This window comes from Mustela nivalis (genome assembly GCF_964662115.1).
Source record: "Mustela nivalis genome assembly, chromosome: 6".
NCBI classification, from domain to species: domain Eukaryota; kingdom Metazoa; phylum Chordata; class Mammalia; order Carnivora; family Mustelidae; genus Mustela; species Mustela nivalis.
Window position 1 is genome coordinate 85,260,429 of NC_139025.1, and position 19,972 is coordinate 85,280,400.

The following is a 19,972-nucleotide window of genomic DNA, read 5'->3' on the forward strand; positions in this document are numbered from 1 at the left end:
GTTTCCCCTATGTTCGGTTTAATGAGGAAGAGACTGGACTATAAAAAACATCAGTGCCTAGTACAAACTCGCACTGAGATTTTGGAGCACATCCAATTTCTATAGCGACTGCATAAAGTACACCAGCATAGTAGAAATCAATATATCTGAAATTAGGACAGTAAGCATCCTCAGTCTAAGTAAAAAACTGGTGGTCACAGTATCCGTGCTTTTCTCTCCACAGGTTCAGAATGGAATCTCATACTCTCAGACCCCTCATTGTTTAAAGGTCTGCTGTCACCAGGGCACGTCTTCCAAAGCCTTACTATAGGATCTTGCTTTCTGGATTCATCTTTCCAGTTGCGGAAAGAATTTATTTATGATTTCTCACAGTTGACAGTGACTTTAAGTGCTTGTCCAGAAACGTCATAGGAACGGATTGGGTTTTCTACAGGATCCATCCAGAACTCCTGAATTCGAGGTTGGCGAGAAGAAAGATAAAAGGAAGTAGTTCGGGGACTTTCATGAGCAGGGATAAGAAAAAAGAGCGATGCCTGTGCTCTAAGGGTGATCGCGACTCCTGCCTTTGAGGGGAAGGACAGCCCCACAGGGGCCAGAGCCCAGCTTCTACGAACAGGTTCTCCAGCCCTCGGCCACGAAGCTGCAGCGCTGGAGGCTGCTCAGTACCGGGCAACCTCGGAGCACCCCAACAACGGACCTCAACGACAAGCCGCCGTCGGTTCTGAGGCCACTCACACGGGCCCGGCCGCTTTCCCACCCCCTACCGAACTCACAGCCAGTCTCCTTCTTGATCTCCTCGAGCTCTTCGTCCCGCAGTAACGTGGAAGCCCGAGACCCCATCACTGAACCAGGAGCTCCTTCGGGAGCAGGGGCGTCTGAAGCGACGGCGGCAGCGGGAGGGAGGGAGGGAGGGAAGGGAGAAAGGCCCAGGGGTCAAGAACCAAGAGGGCAGTGTTTCTACTGCGGACCAGAGAGGGAACCCAGGGGTGGCAAGGGGGGGCGGTCCCCCAGAACCAGCCAATGACGAGCGAGGCTGCTCCCGGCGCAGGAGCCGACGTCGGCGCTTGCAGCTCCAGCCCCCGAATGAATCAGCCCAGCGCAGGGCCGGGTATTCCTAAGGACGGACCACGCCCCCGGAAGCATGATGCCACCGGCCTTAAAAGGGCAATGCCACTTTGGCTCTACCGACCGCAATTAAAAGGGAAACGCCATCGACCCACTGCTTTACAGCGAGCTAACCTGAGGCAGGCAGCATAGCCAATCTGTTTCTTACAGAACTCTAAAAGTGGAAATCCCACCCACAGGTGGCAGGGATTGCAGAGAGAGACTATAAAAATAGACCAAACGTCTCCTGGGGCAACGCTGGGGTGTGTCTCTCGGGAACTGCATGCTGGGAGTTCCACCTCCTCCTTTTCCTGGAGGTCCTCTCTCCTCCCGGCCGCTGGGGGCGCTCGGCCGCCAGCCTCCGGGCCGCGCGCCGATTGGCTCCTTGGGAAACAGCCGGGACTTCTGGTTCCGCCAGGCTGGCGTCCGCTCTTCGGTGTGGGTTTTCAGTCCTGTGTACTTTTCTCCTGTTTTTCTGGTCTCTGTCCTTTGATAACCGCCAACGCCAGCTTGGAACTCCCCGAGAGTTCTTCCTTCACAGCAGTACCTCCTTTTTTAGTTCAAGCTGTAAGAAGTCGAGCTTCATTTGGCTGAAATTGGGACAGGATTTCCCAAACTTCCTTCGGGGAAAAAATAACCTAACGGTGGACGAGATTGAATTCCTAGCGTATGGCCCGCCGTTTATTTGGAGTTTCTTATTTTGTCTTAAAAATTAGGAATCTTCCATTTTATTTTTATGATATTTTTGTTTTCTTGTAAATGTTTAAGCCACCCGTTAACTAATTTAAGCCACCCGTTAACTAATTTAGCTATCTCCGTGAACCATTTCTTTTCCTCTGGCTTCAGCGTCTTTTCACCCCCTCCCCACTCTTCTGAGTGTTGCTTTATGCATAACTGGTTTGAGTAGGGAAGAACCAAACTCTAACCACTGTTATTTAGTACTTAAACTACTTTTAAGCTTTATCTAAGGGTTTGACGACTTAGCATAAGGCCAAGGTTCTAGTCTCACTGAGTCCTTTTCATGATTAAGCTGCCCTCGTCTGATCTAGTGTTGTCTCCCTTCAAATGCACTGACATGGCAGCCTGATTGATCATGCATAAATTGTGATAGTTCTAGGTCACTTATGCTTTGATTGGTAACTGTCAAATTCTGGATGTATTACTAATGTAGAAGAGGCCAGAAGAATTTAAATCTTAGATGTTTCTGGGTGAGCCGCTTATGGCAGACATTTTGCCAGCATTGGTTTTCTTCCATTTGTTCTTTCAGAATTTCTTTCTTTTCTTTCCTTCTTTCTTTCTTCTTCTTCTTTTGGTTGGTGATAAAAAGATACATGTATGTGCTATTTAAAAGCCTCTAAAATGTTCTGCTTGTTCCATTTAACTAAGGTATGCATGGTAGTATTGCCCCATTCTGTCGACAAAGAAGTCAAACCTACAGTGCCTGAAGTTTTACAGCTTTGTTTCCCATGTATAAAATAGAGATGATGCTTGGAATAGTCCTTTTCTCATAATTGATCTAAAAAGATGTGCAAAACTGAATTACTCTCATATTTTTCTTTTTCTTGTCCCTTCCAAGTATGGGGAAAGGGAAAAGAACCTCATTCCCCTAAAATATTTTTTAAATCCTAGATCTCTTTTATTTTCAAGTGTTTGGATAATTAAAGAAGATATCTGAAGACTGCTTTTGGAATCGAATAGCATGGATCCTAGCAGTGACTACCATTTCCTCAATCAGATTTTGTGGAGAAGGGTGAAACTCACTTTGGTTTCTGGCGTATTTGAGGGAGTTCTCCAGCATGTGGATCCTAACAAGATTGTTGTCCTGAAGAAAGGTCTCATTTTATTTGTCATTATCTTCTGCCTTTAAGAAATTAGTTAAGTTTGGGTGAGGACTCTGGGGGCTTCATTAGCAACTGAGAGGGAGGCATTCCTATTCTAGGGAAGAGTTAAGAGATTAGAATGCTATTTTCTCTAATGGTAAACATAGCTGCATCTACAGGCTTGTCCCCACTTTTTTTTTTTTTTTAAGATTATTTATTTGACACAGAGAGAGACAGCAAGAGAGGGAATGCAAGCAGGGGGAATGGGAAAAGAGAAACAGGTTTCCCTCTGCAGGACTTGATTCTAGGGCCCCCAGATCATGACCAGAGCCAAAGGCAGATGCTTAACGACTGAGCCACCCAGGCACCCCTTGTCCCCATTTTTATACTTTGACATGATAGTGGAAATTTTTATTGTATAGATTGTTTTTCATTGGGTGCTTCTTTTAAATTTCTTACTATATGCATTTTGCAGTTAAAAATAACTGCTCTACTGGATAGAATTACTTTTGGCTTCAACAGAAAAATTCACAAAGACAACTAGGTGTTAATTTTTGTCATGCAAAAGGAAGTCCACAGGTAGGCTGCTAGGGCAGTGGCTCAAAGATGCCAGGAGGGACCAGGTGTCTTGTGGTTTTTGCCACTTCAGGAATAATGTATTATTCTCATGGTCTCAAGGTAGCCTCTATACCTCCCAGCTTCAGTTCTGTTCATTATAAGGGCCACAACTCAGGAACAGCCAGGTGGAAGAGATGCATAAGTTAAGGTCTGTGGGAAGGAGCTTAGAATTTCCATGCTTCCTTGGGTGTACCACCTTCCTAGTTCCTACATGTGTTCACCTTTGAGATACAATATATAGTTTTTATTCAGCTAGAATATTGACTTGCTAGGGTAGTTGTTTACCTGGCATAAATTGCAGGTTTATAATTGAAACGTATAAATGGGATTTAAGAGATTAGTGTTATTGTTAAGCCATATTATAAGTTAAAATAGACCTTTGTGGACCAGGATGGGACTATATCAGACTTTTGAAATAGTAATTCATTCAGTAATCATTTATTGGTAGTTTTGTATCACAGGCACTGTGATAGGTAGGTACCAGGGATATAGGTAAGAATAACATGGTCCCTGTCCTTAAAAAAAAACTTAGTCTGGTAAAGAGACAGATAAACAAGTAGAAAGGTATAAGGCAGTTCGATATCCTCTGTGATAGATGCATGAGATGCTATGAAAATACAAAGTTTCAGTTAATTTAGATCTGGGAGTGGTAGGGTTACGATAGTGGGGATGGCATCCCAAAGGTAAGTTTTAACTGGATGGGAAAAGAGTGGAAAGTGTTTTAAGCCACTGGTTCTCAAACTTTATCTGTGTATCAGAATTACCTGGGCACTTGTAAAAACACAGATTGCTGGGCCACCTTCCAAGAGTTTCTGATTCTAAAGGCCTGGGTGGGGCCTAAGAATTTACTTTTTTTTTGTTTGTTTGTTTGTTTAAAGATATTATTTATTTATTTGACATAGAGGGATACAGTGATAGAGGGAACACAAGCAGGGGAGCAGCAGAGGGAGAGGGAGAAGCAGGCTTCCTGCTGAGAAGGGAGCCTGAGGTGGGGCTCAATCCCAGGACCCTGGGATCATGACCCAAGCAGAAGGCAGACAGACGCTTAATGACTGAGCCACCCAGGCGCCCCAAGACACTTCAAGAGAACCATAATTTTATGTAGAAGTAGCAACATATACGAAAAATGTAGAGACATGAAAACTTGGTTCATTCAGAAAACCTAAGTGAATTTCTTTCTGGAGTTGTGGTGAAACTTAAGGCTGGAGAAGTAGGTATGGGACTGATCAGAAGGCCTTAATATATTGTAGCATTTGGATACTTCTGAGAACAATGAGGAGGAATTTGAAATATTTTTTATTAAGTAGTCTCTAGGCCTAGTTGAGACCTTGACCATGAGATCAAGAGTTGCTTGGTCTACTGACTGAGCCACGAAGACACCCCACAATTTGAAAGATTTTTAAATGGGAGGCATCTACATTTTCAGACTCGTTGCCTGAAATTTTTAATGCTGTGTTAGTTAGGAACAATGCTTAACTGCTGGAAACAGACTCATGGCCAATGGCTTAAAGAAAATAGGAGTTTATTCTCATATAAAAGAAGGAAGGCCTTCCAGGGTTGCTGTGAATCACCCCAGAGCTGGCAGAGATCCAGGATTATCCATCTTTCTGCTCTATCATCTTCATGGCTTCAAACTTCAAGATCATGTGACAGCTTGTAGAAGTTACAGATAGGAGGAAGAGGAAAGAGGGGTAGAAGGGTACTCCCCCCAGCTGAGTCAGTCCCCTTAAAGAGATGCCATGGCAGTCCAAGGAACCACCACATTGCTAGCCTGAATAAATGGCATTGAGTTGAGAACAATCAAGATATGCCACATGTTTGTTCAACAAGGCATTCAGTCTAAATGCAATATTTTGGTATATTTCTCTCTGATCTTTAATTACATAGATTTTATATAGTTGACATAATAAGTTAGGTGTATATATATATATATATATATATTTTGCTTAATATGATAAAAAGCATTTTCTCATGTTACTTGAAATGCCAATTTAATGTCTAAACTTTTTATGTTTTTAATTTTTTTTCTTTTTTTTAGAAAGAGAAAGTGCATGTGAGTAGGTTGAGAGGGTGGGGGAGGGGCAGAGGGAAAGAGAATCTTAAGCAGGCTCCATGCTCACTGCAGAGCTGAGGTGGAGCTCTATCCCAGGACCCTGAGATCATGAGTTGAGCTGAGGGCAGATATTTAATCAATTGAGCCATCCAGATGCCCCTAACATTGTTGTTGTTGTTGTTGTTGTTTTTAATGCTGATGTGTATCTTTTCTAAATTTTTGCTAGTTTTATAGATAAAATGTGATATTTCATCTTGGTGTGCTTAAAAAAATATTCCTAAAGAAGTTGAACATATTTCTTTACACTTGTTTACTAATTTTATGTACTATTTGGACAAAGCAGGGAGTATTTTTACTATGACAGCAATGTGAAGGAAGGACTGAAATAGAAACTAGAGGCAAAGAGCAGAGATAGAACTATTTTGACAGTCAAGGAAACTAAGGTCAGAACTAAGGCTCAGCAAGGAATGGAAAAAGAGAAGACAGACTTTAGGAATACATAAGAGGTAAGATAAGTAACCTAGTAATCAATTAAATAATTAAAGAGCAACAGAAGTGTGCCTGGGTGGTTCCGTCAGTTAAGCATCCAACTTTTAATTTTGGCTCCAGTCATGACCTTAGGGTCATAAGATTGAGCCCCGAGTTGGGTTCTACACTGAGTGTGGAGCCTGCTTAATATTCTTTCTCTCTCCCTCTGCCTCTCCCCAGCCCCACACACATGATCTTAAATAAATACATAGCAATGAAAAATCATCACTACATTTATGACTCAGAAGATCATGACTCAGAAGAAGATAGGTATATAGTACTGTTATTAACTGATAGAAATGGGAAGAGGAAGTTTGTTGGTTACTGGGAGAAGATAATGATTTCAGTTTGAGGATCTTACAGTAAGTCTGGTATTAGTTGGAAATGTGAGTGGAGCTAAGAGAAATAATCTGGATGTTGGGGATCCTGATTGGCTCAGTCCAAAGAACATGTGACTCTTCTCAGGGTCATGAGTTTGAGCCCCACATTGGGTGTAGAGATTACTTATATTAAAAAAGAAAGAAAAGAAATAGGGTAGGTCAGTATGTTAGAGGTGGTGGAGACAGTTGAAGAGATGGGAAGGGGCAAATGAGGGAGACAGTATAACATTGTTCAGAGTTGCCTATTAAATACCCGAGACCTGGGTTTGAATCTTGACTCTGTCTTTAATTAGCAGTGTGACCCTGGCCAAATTATTCAACCTTTCTGAGTCTCAGATTATTCCATAACAGAGATAATGAAATGCCTCTCTCATTATGTTACTGGAGAATTAAATGTAGGCAAATAATTAGCATGGTGCCTAGTTCTGAGTCGGTGCTCAGTTTGGTAGCTCTAGGAAATTAGTAGCAAAAGAACTAAACTTGAAGTATCCTATGAGCCAAAGAAGAAAGGAAAGAACAGTACTGTCAAATGATACATGGGAGCCAAGGGTGATAAGACTATAACTTATAATAGGCAGTTGGGGGGTGGTGCTGGGTGGCTTAGTTGGTTAAGCATCTACCTTTAGCTCAGGTCATGATCTCAGGGTCCTGGGATCAAGTTCCACATTGGGTTCCCTCTTCAGTGTGGAGCCTATTTGTCCCTCTGCCTGCTGCTCCCCCTGCTTGTACACGCGCACGCGCGCTCTCTCTCTCTGTCAAACAAATAAATAAAATCATTAAAAAGAAATAAGAAAAATAGGCAGTTGTAATTTTTCATTAAAGATTTTATTTATTTATTTATTTGTCAGAGAGAGAGAGAGAGAGTAAGCACAGGCAGACAGAATGTCAGGCAGAGGCAGAGGGAGAAGCAGGCTCCCTGCCAAGCAAGGAGCCTGATGTGGGACTCGATCCCAGGATGCTGGGATCATGACCTGAGCCAAAGGCAGCCACTTAACCAACTGAGCCACCCAGGTATCTCTGATTTTTGACCTTAGTAAGAATATTTTCAGTGAAACAGTGAGGGTGAAAATTATTTTGGATCGCTGATCAATATGGAAATATGCAGCCGCTGGGAGCACTTATACCTAGAGCAATGACATTATATTGTAGATACGATATCTAAACTTCTCCTAACTCTCTTATCTACTCGCAGAAGAGCCCTATATTGGGACCAGGATTTGGATTATTGTCCTTGACAGTATTTTTGAGCATGTAGCATGGCATAAAACAGGGTGTGGACTCTAGAAGTAGTCAGCTGCCTTAAAATTTTATCTGGAATTAGGTGAGGTAAAAATCAATAGAAATATAATAAATAAACAGTCCTGAGCCTCAGGGCCTTAGAATAGTCTTGGGAGAAGTTTAAGTTCAACATACTACTACTGCCCTTTAAATTCCTCTTGGACCATTCTCAGGTTCCCTCTGTTCTTTATCCTACTTGTTTCAAGGCTATAGCTTTGTAATTTATTATTGACTCTTCATTTCTCGGGGAAAATCATTTGGTAATTTTTATAAAACTCAGATATGGCACTTCTTAAAAAAAGATTTCTTTATTTTTTTTTAAGATTTTATTTATTTATTTATTTGATAGACAGAGATCACAAGTAGGCAGAGAGGCAGGCAGAGAGAGAGGGAAGCAGGCTCCCCGCTGAGCAGAGAGCCCAATGTGGGGCTTGATCCCAGGACCCTCAGATCATGACCTGAGCTGAAGGCAGAGGCCTAAACCACTGAGCCACCCAGGCGCCCCGATTTCTTTATTTTAGAGAGAGAGGGTCAGTAAGTGGAGCAAGAGCTAGAGGAAAGAGAAAGAGAGAGAATCATCAAGCAGACTCTGTACTGAGTGCAGAGCCCAACACAGGGCTTGATCCCAGGACCCTAGGATCATGACCTGAGCAGAAACCAAGAGTCGGACACTTAACCGACTGAGCCACCCCAACACCCCTAGATATGGCACTTTTGAGATGCATATTTTCTTATAATTTGGGGGAAATACTATTTTTTATTAAGTGAATGAATTATTTTCTATAACAGTGAAGAATGTGGAGACTGGTCGAAGTGTTCCAGGAGTGAAGATGTTTTTTGGGCATGAGATTCTGAACGGTGAGAACTGCATGTTCCCTGAATGTGCATATTGGGATTTGTAGTAGTAGTAAACTCACTCCTCTGCCTCATTCCAGTATTTGCACAAATATGTTGTATTTTTGTTGTTGCCTTTAATATTGCTTTTAGGAGCTCTTAAGACTGGATATTTGAGAATTGACCTTTATCTTACCTTTTTGATGGGTACTATGAGCAGAATGGTGGTAGGGAATTTTAATCATCTTGGTTTTACTGTGTGAGAACTGCTGGTGCTCATTACTAAAGAGTCAGCCAGTGGGCAGTTAAGAATCTGAACAGCAAGGAGTGGTCTTGCTTAGCAATTGATTTTAATACTATGGAGTCATAGTACATTCGCAGTCCCTTATCTGAACCCTGGGGGCCAAATGTCAGAATTCAGAAATCCAGATTTTTAGGAAATGTAACACAGTATCTACTCTTTATATTATAGAACATCTCAAACAGGTCTGGGAAACACTGTAATAAAACACATTTCTACAGGGAAATGTGAGGATAATTACTCTAAATGAAATAAAGTAGGACTATAAATAGATGTCAGTTGGGTTTTGTTGCCAAAAGAGGTCCAGACGATTTTTAGTTCTCAGAGATTTTTGGATTTTGGAATTGCAAGATGCAGCTCTGTTCTTCATTTTGGCCAGCAAAAGCCACTTAGCAGAAGTAGGTCCAGCTGTTTGCCAGAAAGAGTAGATATGGAAGCTCTTCTGGTCAGTGTGCTTCAGACAAGCCAAATAGGTTAAAAGAAAAGGGAAGCAAGAACTGTTCTTACTTTCAAGAACTCAAAGGCAGAAAGCCCTCCAAGGAGGAGTAAAGGTCAGTGTTGGGGACAGGAGTGGGGAGAGCGGGAGATCTGGGACCTTATACAGCTGTTCATTTCTTAACCAATAGGGCAGATATGAGGAAAGGAAAGGACCCTTGTAGACCAGAAACCACTGCTACTTGAAAGATTATTTTGTGAGAGAAGTAAAATTGACAGAGTGATGAAACTCTCATCAAACTAATGACTGCCAATCCAGACTTATTTCAAGGCAGACAGTTCCAGACAGCTATCTAAGGGTTCTTTCTCACAGTATGCTACTGTAAACACTCTTTGTCCCTTGAACACCTTTTCTTTTTCTTTTTTTTTTTTTTTAAGATTTTATTCATTTATTTGAGAGAGAGAAAGCATGAGGGGGGAAGGTCAGAGGGAGAAGCGCAGACTCCTTGCTAAGCAGGGAGCCCCATGGGGTGGGTAGTGCTGGAGCCAGATGTGGGACTCCAGGATCATGACCTGAGCTGAAGGCAGCCATTCAACCAACTGAGCCATCTAGGCACCCCTTTGAACACCTTTTCATAGTAGCTGTGAGGGTGGTAGTAGTAGGACTCCTACTTGTTTTTGTTTTTGTTTTTTTTTTAAAGATTTTAAGCACCTGGGTGGCTCAGTTGTTGAGTGTCTGCTTTTGGCTCTGGTCATGACCCAGGGTCCTGGGATCTAGCCCTGCAATGGGCTCCCTGCTCAGTGTGAAGCCTTCTTCTTCCTCCCACTCCCCCTGCTTGTGTTCCCTCTCTAGCTATCTCTTTCTGTCAAATAAAGAAATAAAATCTTTAAAAAATAATAAAGCAAACAAAACCTTAAAAAAAAAAAAAAAGTAAGTAAGTAATCTCCATGTCTGATCTGGGGCTTGAACTCACAGCCCCGAGATCCAGAGTCCCATGTTGTACCAACTAAGCCAACCTGGCACCCACATAGTGGAATTCTTATTGCTTTTTAAAATCAGCCTTTGCACTGGATCAGAGCTAGGCTGTGGGTGGGTTTGTAAAGAGAAGCAAAGGAATCACTACTACCATCTCCCTAACTTCAGAGAAGGCTAACTGTTTGACGAGCCTGGTGAACTGTAGACATGGATTTCATCTCTTTCTAAATTCTCAAGACTTGGCCTTTGTTCATAATTTTTAGTTCAAAAGACAACCTTCTCCTTCTTTGCCCTGTGGTTCAGTTAGTCATGGATTGAGAATTTTTTCACTCTCCCTGAAAAGCACTTTGAATAAGAATTATTAAAATGAAGAATAATACTAACTGGAATTTAAATAAAAAAATTTTAAATAAAATCTTGAAACAATAATAAATTAAAAATAAAATGAAGAATAATAATTGACAAATAATAATTGACTAAAAATTTATTTTTAGTGACTTTTACTTTCTCTGCCCAGACCCAACACCTTGATAGTGCACTTGATAGTGCAGGGGAAAGAGATGTTTTGAAACATAACGGTCCCTGAGTAGATCTTCTCTGAGTACTACCTAAGTATTTTTAAGTCAGTCTAAAATGCCATTAATTATAAAATACACTATTACTTTTCACATCACAAGAAAGGAAAAGTAACTGGCAAGTAAACTGTCATGTGCACTTATTGTAAATCATATCTGATTTCAGAGCTGTTTAAAATGTACATCTTAGAATTAATGATAGATAATATTGTCCTCCATTCCCAGCCCTGTTAGGCTTCAGAATCTGTGGAATGTTTCATATTTAGGGGGGATTTCTAGTCTAACTTTTATTGCCTTTCATGTCGCTGAACTGTTTCAATTTGCAATAATGGCGCCTCAGATAAACGTCATTGGCCACCATGCTGCCACTGTGCAAAACTCATGTCACAGAACTGTTAACGCACCAGCCTGTGCGAGTGAAAGAGACCCATCTGGGAAGGATCTGAGAGGAAACCCCCAAACAGTGCATGGTGTAAAGGAAATGCAGTATGGTGGGAATAAATAGGAAAGAAAATCTCTCTCTAGAATGAATCTGCTTGGCTGCAAGGTGCTTTGGAACATGTAGAAATCTTTCTAATCCTGCTGAAAGACCTGAGAAGCTGTGTAGGAACATAGTATTAGGCATCTTCAGTACTCTGGATAGGCTCTTCTGCTCTATTTATTGTTGGCTAGTGAAGGCCTCTATGGACTAACATTTCATTTCAAGTTAGTGTGTGTAGTACCTAGTCAGACTGTGGTAGAGGGAGAGAGGGGAGTGGTTAACTGCATTCAGATTGGAAACTCTTGTTGGAAGGCATTTGGTTATTTTGCAGTGGAACTGCTGGATGAAGTGGAACAAGGTGTGATGAGAGAAAAGGCATCTTCTGTCAGGTATGGTGGAATAATTTGAATAATTTTCTTAATTATGATTTTACTCAAATGCATACAGTAGGGTAGAAAGGCTTACCTCTAATTCATTAGCTCTGCAATTTCTCAAATGGTCTGAGGTAATAGAAGGTAGAAGAAATAGATGGATATTTTCTTCCATCTTTAGATGATATCTTCAAATCAGTGTAAAAGCAGTGGATGAGGGTTGCCTGGGTGGCTCAGTGGGTTAAAGCCTCTGCCTTCGGCTCAGGTCATGATCCCAGGGTCCTGGGATCGAGCCCCGCATCAGGCTCTCTGCTCAGCAGGGAGCCTGCTTTCTCCTCTCTCTCTCTCTGCCTGCCTCTCTGCCTACTTGTGATTTCTGTCTGTCAAATAAATAAATAAAATCTTAAAAAAAAAAAAGCAGTGGATGAGTGGGTCCTCTATGAAATGGAGGTCTAGCTTCTTTACCATTGATGTGTGGCAAAATCTGTGTGAGCATCAGCAACAAAGAACAATTTCATCTGAGTGTTGTTTTTTGTAAGCATCAGCAACAAAGAACAATTTCATCTGAGTGTTGTACTTTTGTAAGTAGTTTGTAAGTGTGAGCATCAGCAACAAAGAACAATTTCATCTGAGTGTTGTTTTTTGTAAGCATAGTCTAAATACAGAAAAAACCAGGATGGATAAAGGTGAAGACCTGAACATATTTGAGTCTCTTTCTCCTGCCTCTGAGCCGCCAACCACCTCTCTGCTGAGTGACCTCAAGTTCAACCCATCAGGTGAGCACTGGGGCTCTGACTTGTCTAGGGTCTCTATTGTGGTCCACAACTCTTTGGAGTTGGCATAACTCTGAGTTAAGGTTCTATATGTGCAGTCTCTGCCCTCACTGAGCTCCAGTGCAAGAAATAGACACTAAATAAGATAAAGGAATATCACATACAGCATGGTAGCACCAAATGCTAAGGGGAAAAAAATAGAAGAGAAGTGTGTGAAGAGGGTGATTTTACAATGTTAGGGTGTTCAGGACAGGCCTCACAAAAATGGTGACATTTGAGCCAAAGCCTATAGGAGATGAGGGCTTGAGCTGTGTGGATATGTGGGGGAAATGTTCTTTAGGCAGATAAAAGAATTAATATAAAGGCCCTGAGATAGGAACATGCCCGGATCTTGAAGGAACAGCTAGATCAGTGTAATCAGTGTAAATGGAGCAAAGAGAAGAGGTAGTTGGAGAGGAAATGACATAGGCATTTCATGGAGGTCATTGTAGATGTTCAATACTAGACTGTTTACTGTTTCTTTTGGGTTTTTTTAGACTGTTTTTGCTTACTGTTGATTAATGATAGACTTTAAAATCTGGTAGTGTTAGTTCTCCAACTTTGTTCTTTTTCAGTGTTGTTTTGGTTATTCTTTTTTCTTTGCATTTCCCTATGAATTTTGGAATCAGGTTGCCAATTTCTGAAAAAAAAAAAAAACCCACTTGTATTTTTACTGGGATTGCAATGAATCGATAGATTGGTTTGGGGAACGTTGGCATCTTAACAATATTGAGTATTCTAATCTGTTAATGCAGTATTTCCCTCTATGAGATCTTTAATTTCTTTTCTTTTTTTTTTTTTTTTAAAGATTTTATTTATTTATTTGTCAGAGAGAGTGAGCACAGGCAGACAGAGTGGCAGGCAGAGGCAGAGGGAGAAGCAGGCTTCCTGCTGAGCAAGGAGCCCAATGGGGGACTTGATCCCAGGATGCCAGGACCATGACCCAAGCCGAAGGCAGCCACCCAACCAACTGAGCCACCCAGGCGCCCCAAAATCTTTAATTTCTCAACAGTGTTTTGCAGTTCTTGGTGTATAAGTCTTTTTTTTTTTTTTAAAGATTTTATTTATTTATTTGACAGAGAGAAACCACAAGTAGATGGAGAGGCAGGCAGAGAGAGAGAGAGGGAAGCAGGCTCTCCGCTGAGCAGAGAGCCCGACGCGGGACTCGATCCCAGGACTCTGAGATCATGACCTGAGCTGAAGGCAGCGGCTTAACCCACTGAGCCACCCAGGCGCCCCTTGGTGTATAAGTCTTAAACATATTTTGCTGTGTTTATCCCTAAGTATTTCATATTTTATACTGTTATCAATGGTATTTTAAAAAATCCTTCTACTTCCTATTGGATAGTTTTGAGCAGAAGGATAACATTAACTGACTTCTATTTTAACAAAGTTAGTCTAGATACTGTATGGATACTGAGAGAAGGAGAAAGGTAAAAGCATGAATACCTATTAGGCTATTGAAATAATTTTAAGGTGAGCTGACATATGGCTTGGACCATAGTGGTAGCAGTACAGTTGGTAAAAAGTGGTGGACTTCTGAACATATGTTGGGGTGTAGCCAGCCCAGTCTTAGAGGTGTATTAGAGGTGCATGTGAAAGAGGAGAATCAGGGCACCTGGGTGGCTCAGTGGGTTAAAGCCTCTGCCTTCGGCTTAGGTCATGATCCCAGAGTCTTGGGATTGATTACCCACATCAGGCTCTCTGCTCAGCGTGGAGCCTGCTTCCCCCTCTCTCTCTTCCTGCCTCTCTGCCTACTTGTGATTTCTGTCTGTCAAATAAATAAACAAAATCTTAAAAAAAAAAAAAAAGAGGAGAATCATGGTGATTTCAGGGGTTTGGGTGTGAGTATCCTGAAGTATGGAGTGCAATTCAGCTGGCATGGGAACACGTTTTGGGAAGATGATTAAGACTTCAGGTCCTCCGAAGTTTGAATGTCAGCCTAGAGAGGAGGAGAAAGGTCTGAGATGGAGAAACAAAAGTAAGAGTTAGCTGATAGAGTTTTACAGGCTTGAGACTAGATGAGATTACTAGGAGAGTGAGTATAGGTAGAGAAAAAGAGGTATATGGACTGTGTCCAATGCCACACCTAAGTTTTAGAGGTTGGAGATGAAGAGAAACTATATGTTATGCTATACCTCTAATCTTTTAAATTACATGATTTAAAACCATAATTAAGGACCCAGAGAATTCCAAAAATGTGGACTATGGCCCATCTCCAGGATTTATTTATTTACTTATTTATTTTAAGGTTTTATTTATTTATTTGGCAGAGAGAGAGAGAGCATAAGCAGGGGGAGTAGCAGGCATGGGGAGAGGGAAAAGCAGGGCTCCTGGCTGAGGAGGGAGTTGATTTGGGACTCAATCCCAGGACCCCAGGATCATGACCTGAGCTGAAGGCAGAAGCTTAACCAGGTGAGCCACCCAGGCACCCCGGACTGATTTATTTTAAACTATAACTTTTTATTATGAACATCCTTTGAAAAGTAAATGTCTTGAAATATTTAAGACACAAGTCTATGAGGAGGGAAACATTATTGGATTTTCACAGGAAATGATTAAATAGTTTAATTCATAAGATTATCATTGGTAGGGCTTTTGTTCATTCTCATTTGAGAAACAGGATGCTGGAGTGTTCACTGTGTGTTGGGCTGACACAGGTGATAGTGAAATAACATTAGACCTTTGAGTTGCAATAGCGGAGAAATTTATGAGGTTGGCTAAAATGAGTGGGAAGGCTATTCTATTGCCAAAGAAGACAAATGTGTCTATTACCATCATTCTCCTGCAGAGGAAGAGGAGGTAACATACACAGTCATTGATCAGTTCCAGCAGAAGTTTGGTGCTGCAGTAAGTATTGTCCTTGATCATTCCAAGTATTGTCTGCATATGGGTATCATGTTTATATCTCATAAATTTTTCTCTTATTATAAGACCATTGATGCTTTCCCTAATAAATTCCCAATAAAATATCTGAGGACCTGATAAACGTTAGGTATTGTTCTGAAGTCTAGGATAAAATAATAGTAAAGGCAAAGTTCTTTTTTTTAAAGATTTTGTTTACTTATTTGACAGAGAAAGAAATCACAAGAAGGCAGAGAGGCAGGCAGAGAGAAGGGGAAGCAGGCTCCCTACGGAGCAGAGAGCCCAATGTGGGGCTCAATCCCAGGACCCTGAGATCGTGACCTGAGCCAAAGGCAAAGGCTTAACCCACTGAGCCACCCAGGAAGTCCTAACCACCAATGTAAACACTTTTTTTCCTGTTTATTTATTTATTTAAGTATTCACTGCACCCATTGTGGGGTATGAATTCACAACCCCAAGATCAAGAATTGCATGCTCTTCTGATTGAGCCAGCCAGGCACCTGAAGGGGTTTACATTTTATTGCAAGAAAATAAACAAACAGTTGTCTATCAACTGATGATAAGTGCTACGAAGAAAAATAAATTGTGGTTTGAAAAGTAAAGTAACAAGGAGTTCCTATTTTATGTAGGGTGGACAGAGAAAACCTCTGTGAAGAAGTAACATTGGAATAGCCATTGGAATGAAGTAATAGAGCTAACCATATAGATATTCAGCTAAGGAAATTTTGAAAAGCGTGAATAGCAAGTGCAAAGGCCCTGAGGCTGAAGCACACTTAACTTGTATGGAGGACAGTAGGGAGGCAGGACTACAGTGAAGAATGATAGGAAATGGAAATGGTCAGGAGACAGATCAGGTAGGGTTTTTTGGACATTTTAAGGAGTTTGAGTTTAACCTGGGTAGGTTGGAAAGCCATTGGCAGTTTTAGAGGAGAGTCAGAAATTTTTTTACTTAAATTTTTAGAAGTCCATTCTACATGCTCTGTTTAGGCAATTTCTCTATAGTCATTGATGAATTTCGATGTGACAGTAACTCTTCAGCTTAGCATACAGTTCACAGATGGACTTCATGGGAGTCATTAAGCTTCCTGCAGATACAAGTTTAATGCTTGTGTATGCACAGGTGCATTTCTTTAAGGGAGAGTTAGCTTTCCACTGATTCTTTTTTCTCTAATCACTTAAGTGAGATGTAGTCCATATAACATTAAATTCACCAATTTAAAATGTACCGTTCACTGGATTTTAGCAAATTCACAGAATTGTACATACATCACAATCATTTTTCTTTCCTTTTTATAAAAAGATTTTAAAAAAATTTATTTGACAGACAGAGATCACAAGTAGGCAGAGAGAGAGGTGGAAGCAGGCTCCCTGCAGAGCAGAGAGCTCGATGTGGGGCTTGATCCCAGGACCCTGGGATCATGACCTGAGCCAAAGGCAGAGGCTTTAACCCACTGAGCCACCCAGGTGCCCCTGGATATACCATAATTCATTTATCCTTTCACCTTTTGGGTTCTTCCTACATTTTGGCTTTTATGAATAATGCTGCTGTGAACATTCATGTACAAGTTTTTGTTAGCACATGTGTTTTCATTTCTCTGGGATAGATACTTAGAAGTTCAATTGCTAGGTCATATAATAACTCTATGTTTCATATTTTGAGGATTGGCCATTGTTTTCCAAAGCTGCTACTCCATTTTACATCCCCACCAGCAAGATATGAGGATTCCGATTTCTCCATATTCTAACACTGTTGTCATCTGTCATTTTAATTATAGCCATGTTCGTAGTGTGAAGTGATATCTCATTGTGGTTTTGATTTACATTTCCCTGATGGCTAATAATATTGAGCATTTTTTATGTGTTTTTGGATGTTTATATATCTTCTTTGGAGAAATATCTATTCCTTTGTCCATTTTTGAGTAGGCTTTACTCCCACTGTGGGCCTTAAACTCACAACCCTGAGATAAAGAGTCACATACTGGGGCGCCTGAGTGGCTCAGTGGGTTAAAGCCTCTGCCTTCGGCTCAGGACATGATCCCAGGGTCCTGGGATCAAGCCCCACATCATGCTCTCTGCTCAGCGGGGAGCCTGCTTTCTCCTCTCTCTCTGCCTGCCTCTCTGTCTACTTGTGATCTCTGAGTGTCAAATAAATAAATAAAATCTTTAAAAAAAAAAAAAAAAGAGAGTCACATGCTTTACCAACTGAGCCAGGCAGGTGCTCCTCCTTTGCCTACCCCACCCCCCACAACATGAGGCTTGAACTCATGACCCTGAGATCAAGACCTGAGGTGAGATCAAGAGTGCATCTTACTTGAACATCTTACTTGATCAGGTAAGCCACCCAGGTGCTCCCTTTGTCCATTTTTTAATTGTGTTGGAAGAATTCTTTATATATCAACAGATTCTTGAAAAGGTCCAATGACAACAACAAAAAAATGAGATAAGGAACTGAAAATTTGAAGAGGTAGTTGGAAATTCTTGTCAACAAAGAAATGCAGGTTTTATTCCCAGTTCCACAGCCTTCTTGCTGTTGGTTGAGGGTGGAACTGAAATTCAGTCCCCTTTTTTCATCATCGATGGAAAATACTCAATGTAGAAACCCTCTCTGCTCACTAAAGGAAGATATTGTGCTAGTGAAAGTTATCATGCCCTTCTTTCTTGAGTTATTTACCTACCTGTAAGATGGAGAGAATCTTGTATTGTGTAGATATTTTGACAGATTATGGGTTAAGGTTTTAGAATTGTATGTTTTGAAATAGGATAAGATTATAAATAAAGGGTCAGCATGTGTTCCTGGAATAGCACTATATCAGTTTTGAGTAACTTAATGAGTCTAAAACTTTAAGGGACCTGTTGAGTTCTTATTTCTCTCATTCTAAACAGTATATACTGTGAGACTCAGCCACTACATGAGTTCCTTTCAGGTACAGTAAATTGCTCTGTGTTAGGGCACTATTGCTTGCATGAGGAACCTGGTCATAAAGATAGAAATCTTTTGTTGTAGCATTAGTGGTAACACAGGGTATCTGAGTTTTCAACTCTTATCAGCATTTAGGATATGAATGATTTATTTTCCAGTTGTGTTATAACTTTACAAAAACTGAAAAGAAATTAGAAATATTCAGGGGCACCTGGATGGCTCAGTGGCCTAAGCCTCTGCCTTCGGTTCAGGTCATGATCTCAGGGTCCTGGTATTGAGCCCCTCATCGGGCTCTCTGCTCAGCGGGGAGCCTGCTTCCCCCTCTCTGCCTACTTGTGATCTCTGTCAAATAAATAAAATCTTTAAAAAACAAACAAAAAAGAAATTAGAAATATTCAATGTGGGGTGTGTGTGTGTGTGTGTGTGTGAAAAAGAGAAGCTGACTTACTTGTGTTTTGGATTAGTCAAGTTTTGTAAGTTTAAAGCATACTATCCACTCTGTTGATTGCTAGCCTTTTACTTGAGCCATCCATGATGTCATAATCGCAACATTTATTTTCTGGAGATTTTCTTCCTTTTTCTCACCAGATGCTCCACATCAAGAAGCAGAGTGTCCTGAGTGTGGCAGCAGAAGGCGCTAATGTGTGTCGTCATGGGAAACTATGTTGGCTTCAGGTCAAAGATATTTTCAACTTTTTATTTTGAAATAATTGTAGATTCACTGGCAAATTGATTTTAATTGTCTTCTTTATGTCACCTCAATATCACTATCCTATAACCTGTTTGGATTTTTTTTCACTTTTCTAGTACTGAGTTTATTCCTTTCAAAAGGAAAGAGCTTTTGCCTCTTCATGGGTTCACTTTTATATTTATCACTGCTGTGTCACAGGCTCTGCTTGAGGTCTTCTTTCCCAGCTCTTTTCTTCCACCTTAGAAATATGAAGAATTTCAGGAGCAGCCAGCTAGCTCAGACAGTGGAGTTCAAGTTCATGGTTCAAGTCCCATGTTGGATGTAGAGTTTACTTAAAAATAAAATCTTTAATTTAATTTGTCTAAGTAAACTCTATACCCAGTGTGGGGCTTGAACTCACTACCCCGAGATCAAGAGTTGCACGCTCTAGTGACTGCCCAGCACCCCTAAATTAAAATCTTAATATATGAAGTTTTTATTTTTTTTTTAAATTTTATTTATTTATTTGACAGAGATCACAAGTAGGCAGAGAGGCAGGCAGAGAGAGAGAGAGAGAGAGAGAGAGAAGCAGGCTCCCTGCTGAGCAGAGAGCCCGATGCGGGACTCCATCCCAGGACCCTGAGATCATGACCTGAGCCGAAGGCAGCGGCTTAACCCACTGAGCCACCCAGGTGCCCCAAGTTTTAAAAAAAAAACATTTTAATTATTCATTTGACAGAGCAAGTGAGAGAGAGAGAGAGAGAGAGAAGGTACAAGCAGGGGGAGCAGCAGGCAGAAGCAGAGGGAGAAACAGCCTCCCTGCTGAGCAAAGAACCCGATGTGCAGCTGAATACTAGGACCCTGGGATCATGACCTGAGCTAAAGGTAGAGGCTTAATCCACTGAGCCACCTACACCCCACTATGTGCAAGATATTTATCTTTCCTTCTGG

The 19,972-nt window shown here is 41.1% G+C and overlaps 2 protein-coding genes across 7 annotated transcripts in view; one reads left to right on the top strand and one right to left on the bottom strand.

Annotated features, from left to right (window-relative positions):
• CHP1 (calcineurin like EF-hand protein 1) overlaps nt 1-1,380 on the bottom strand; it is a 48,301-nt gene extending 46,921 nt beyond the window's left edge. Inside the window, exon 1 of the mRNA XM_082735591.1 lies at nt 774-1,380. Within this exon, the coding sequence (XP_082591717.1) occupies nt 774-840 (67 nt within the window). The 5' untranslated portion in view covers nt 841-1,380. The remainder of the gene's footprint in view (nt 1-773) is intronic.
• A 72-nt stretch (nt 1,381-1,452) lies between these two features.
• The window catches only part of EXD1 (exonuclease 3'-5' domain containing 1), a 33,938-nt gene continuing 15,418 nt past the window's right edge, over nt 1,453-19,972 (top strand). The window contains exons 1-7 of one of the 6 annotated variants that reach the window (XM_082735568.1): nt 1,453-1,540; nt 2,752-2,936; nt 8,571-8,639; nt 11,715-11,772; nt 12,409-12,530; nt 15,358-15,416; nt 18,940-19,026. In XM_082735568.1, the coding sequence (XP_082591694.1) occupies nt 2,804-2,936; nt 8,571-8,639; nt 11,715-11,772; nt 12,409-12,530; nt 15,358-15,416; nt 18,940-19,026 (528 nt within the window). In that variant the 5' untranslated portion in view covers nt 1,453-1,540; nt 2,752-2,803. Of the gene's footprint in view, nt 2,491-2,751; nt 2,937-8,570; nt 8,640-11,714; nt 11,773-12,408; nt 12,531-15,357; nt 15,417-18,939; nt 19,027-19,972 lie in introns of those variants that run through there. The other 5 variants (XM_082735565.1, XM_082735566.1, XM_082735567.1 and 2 more) reach the window with 5 other exon arrangements.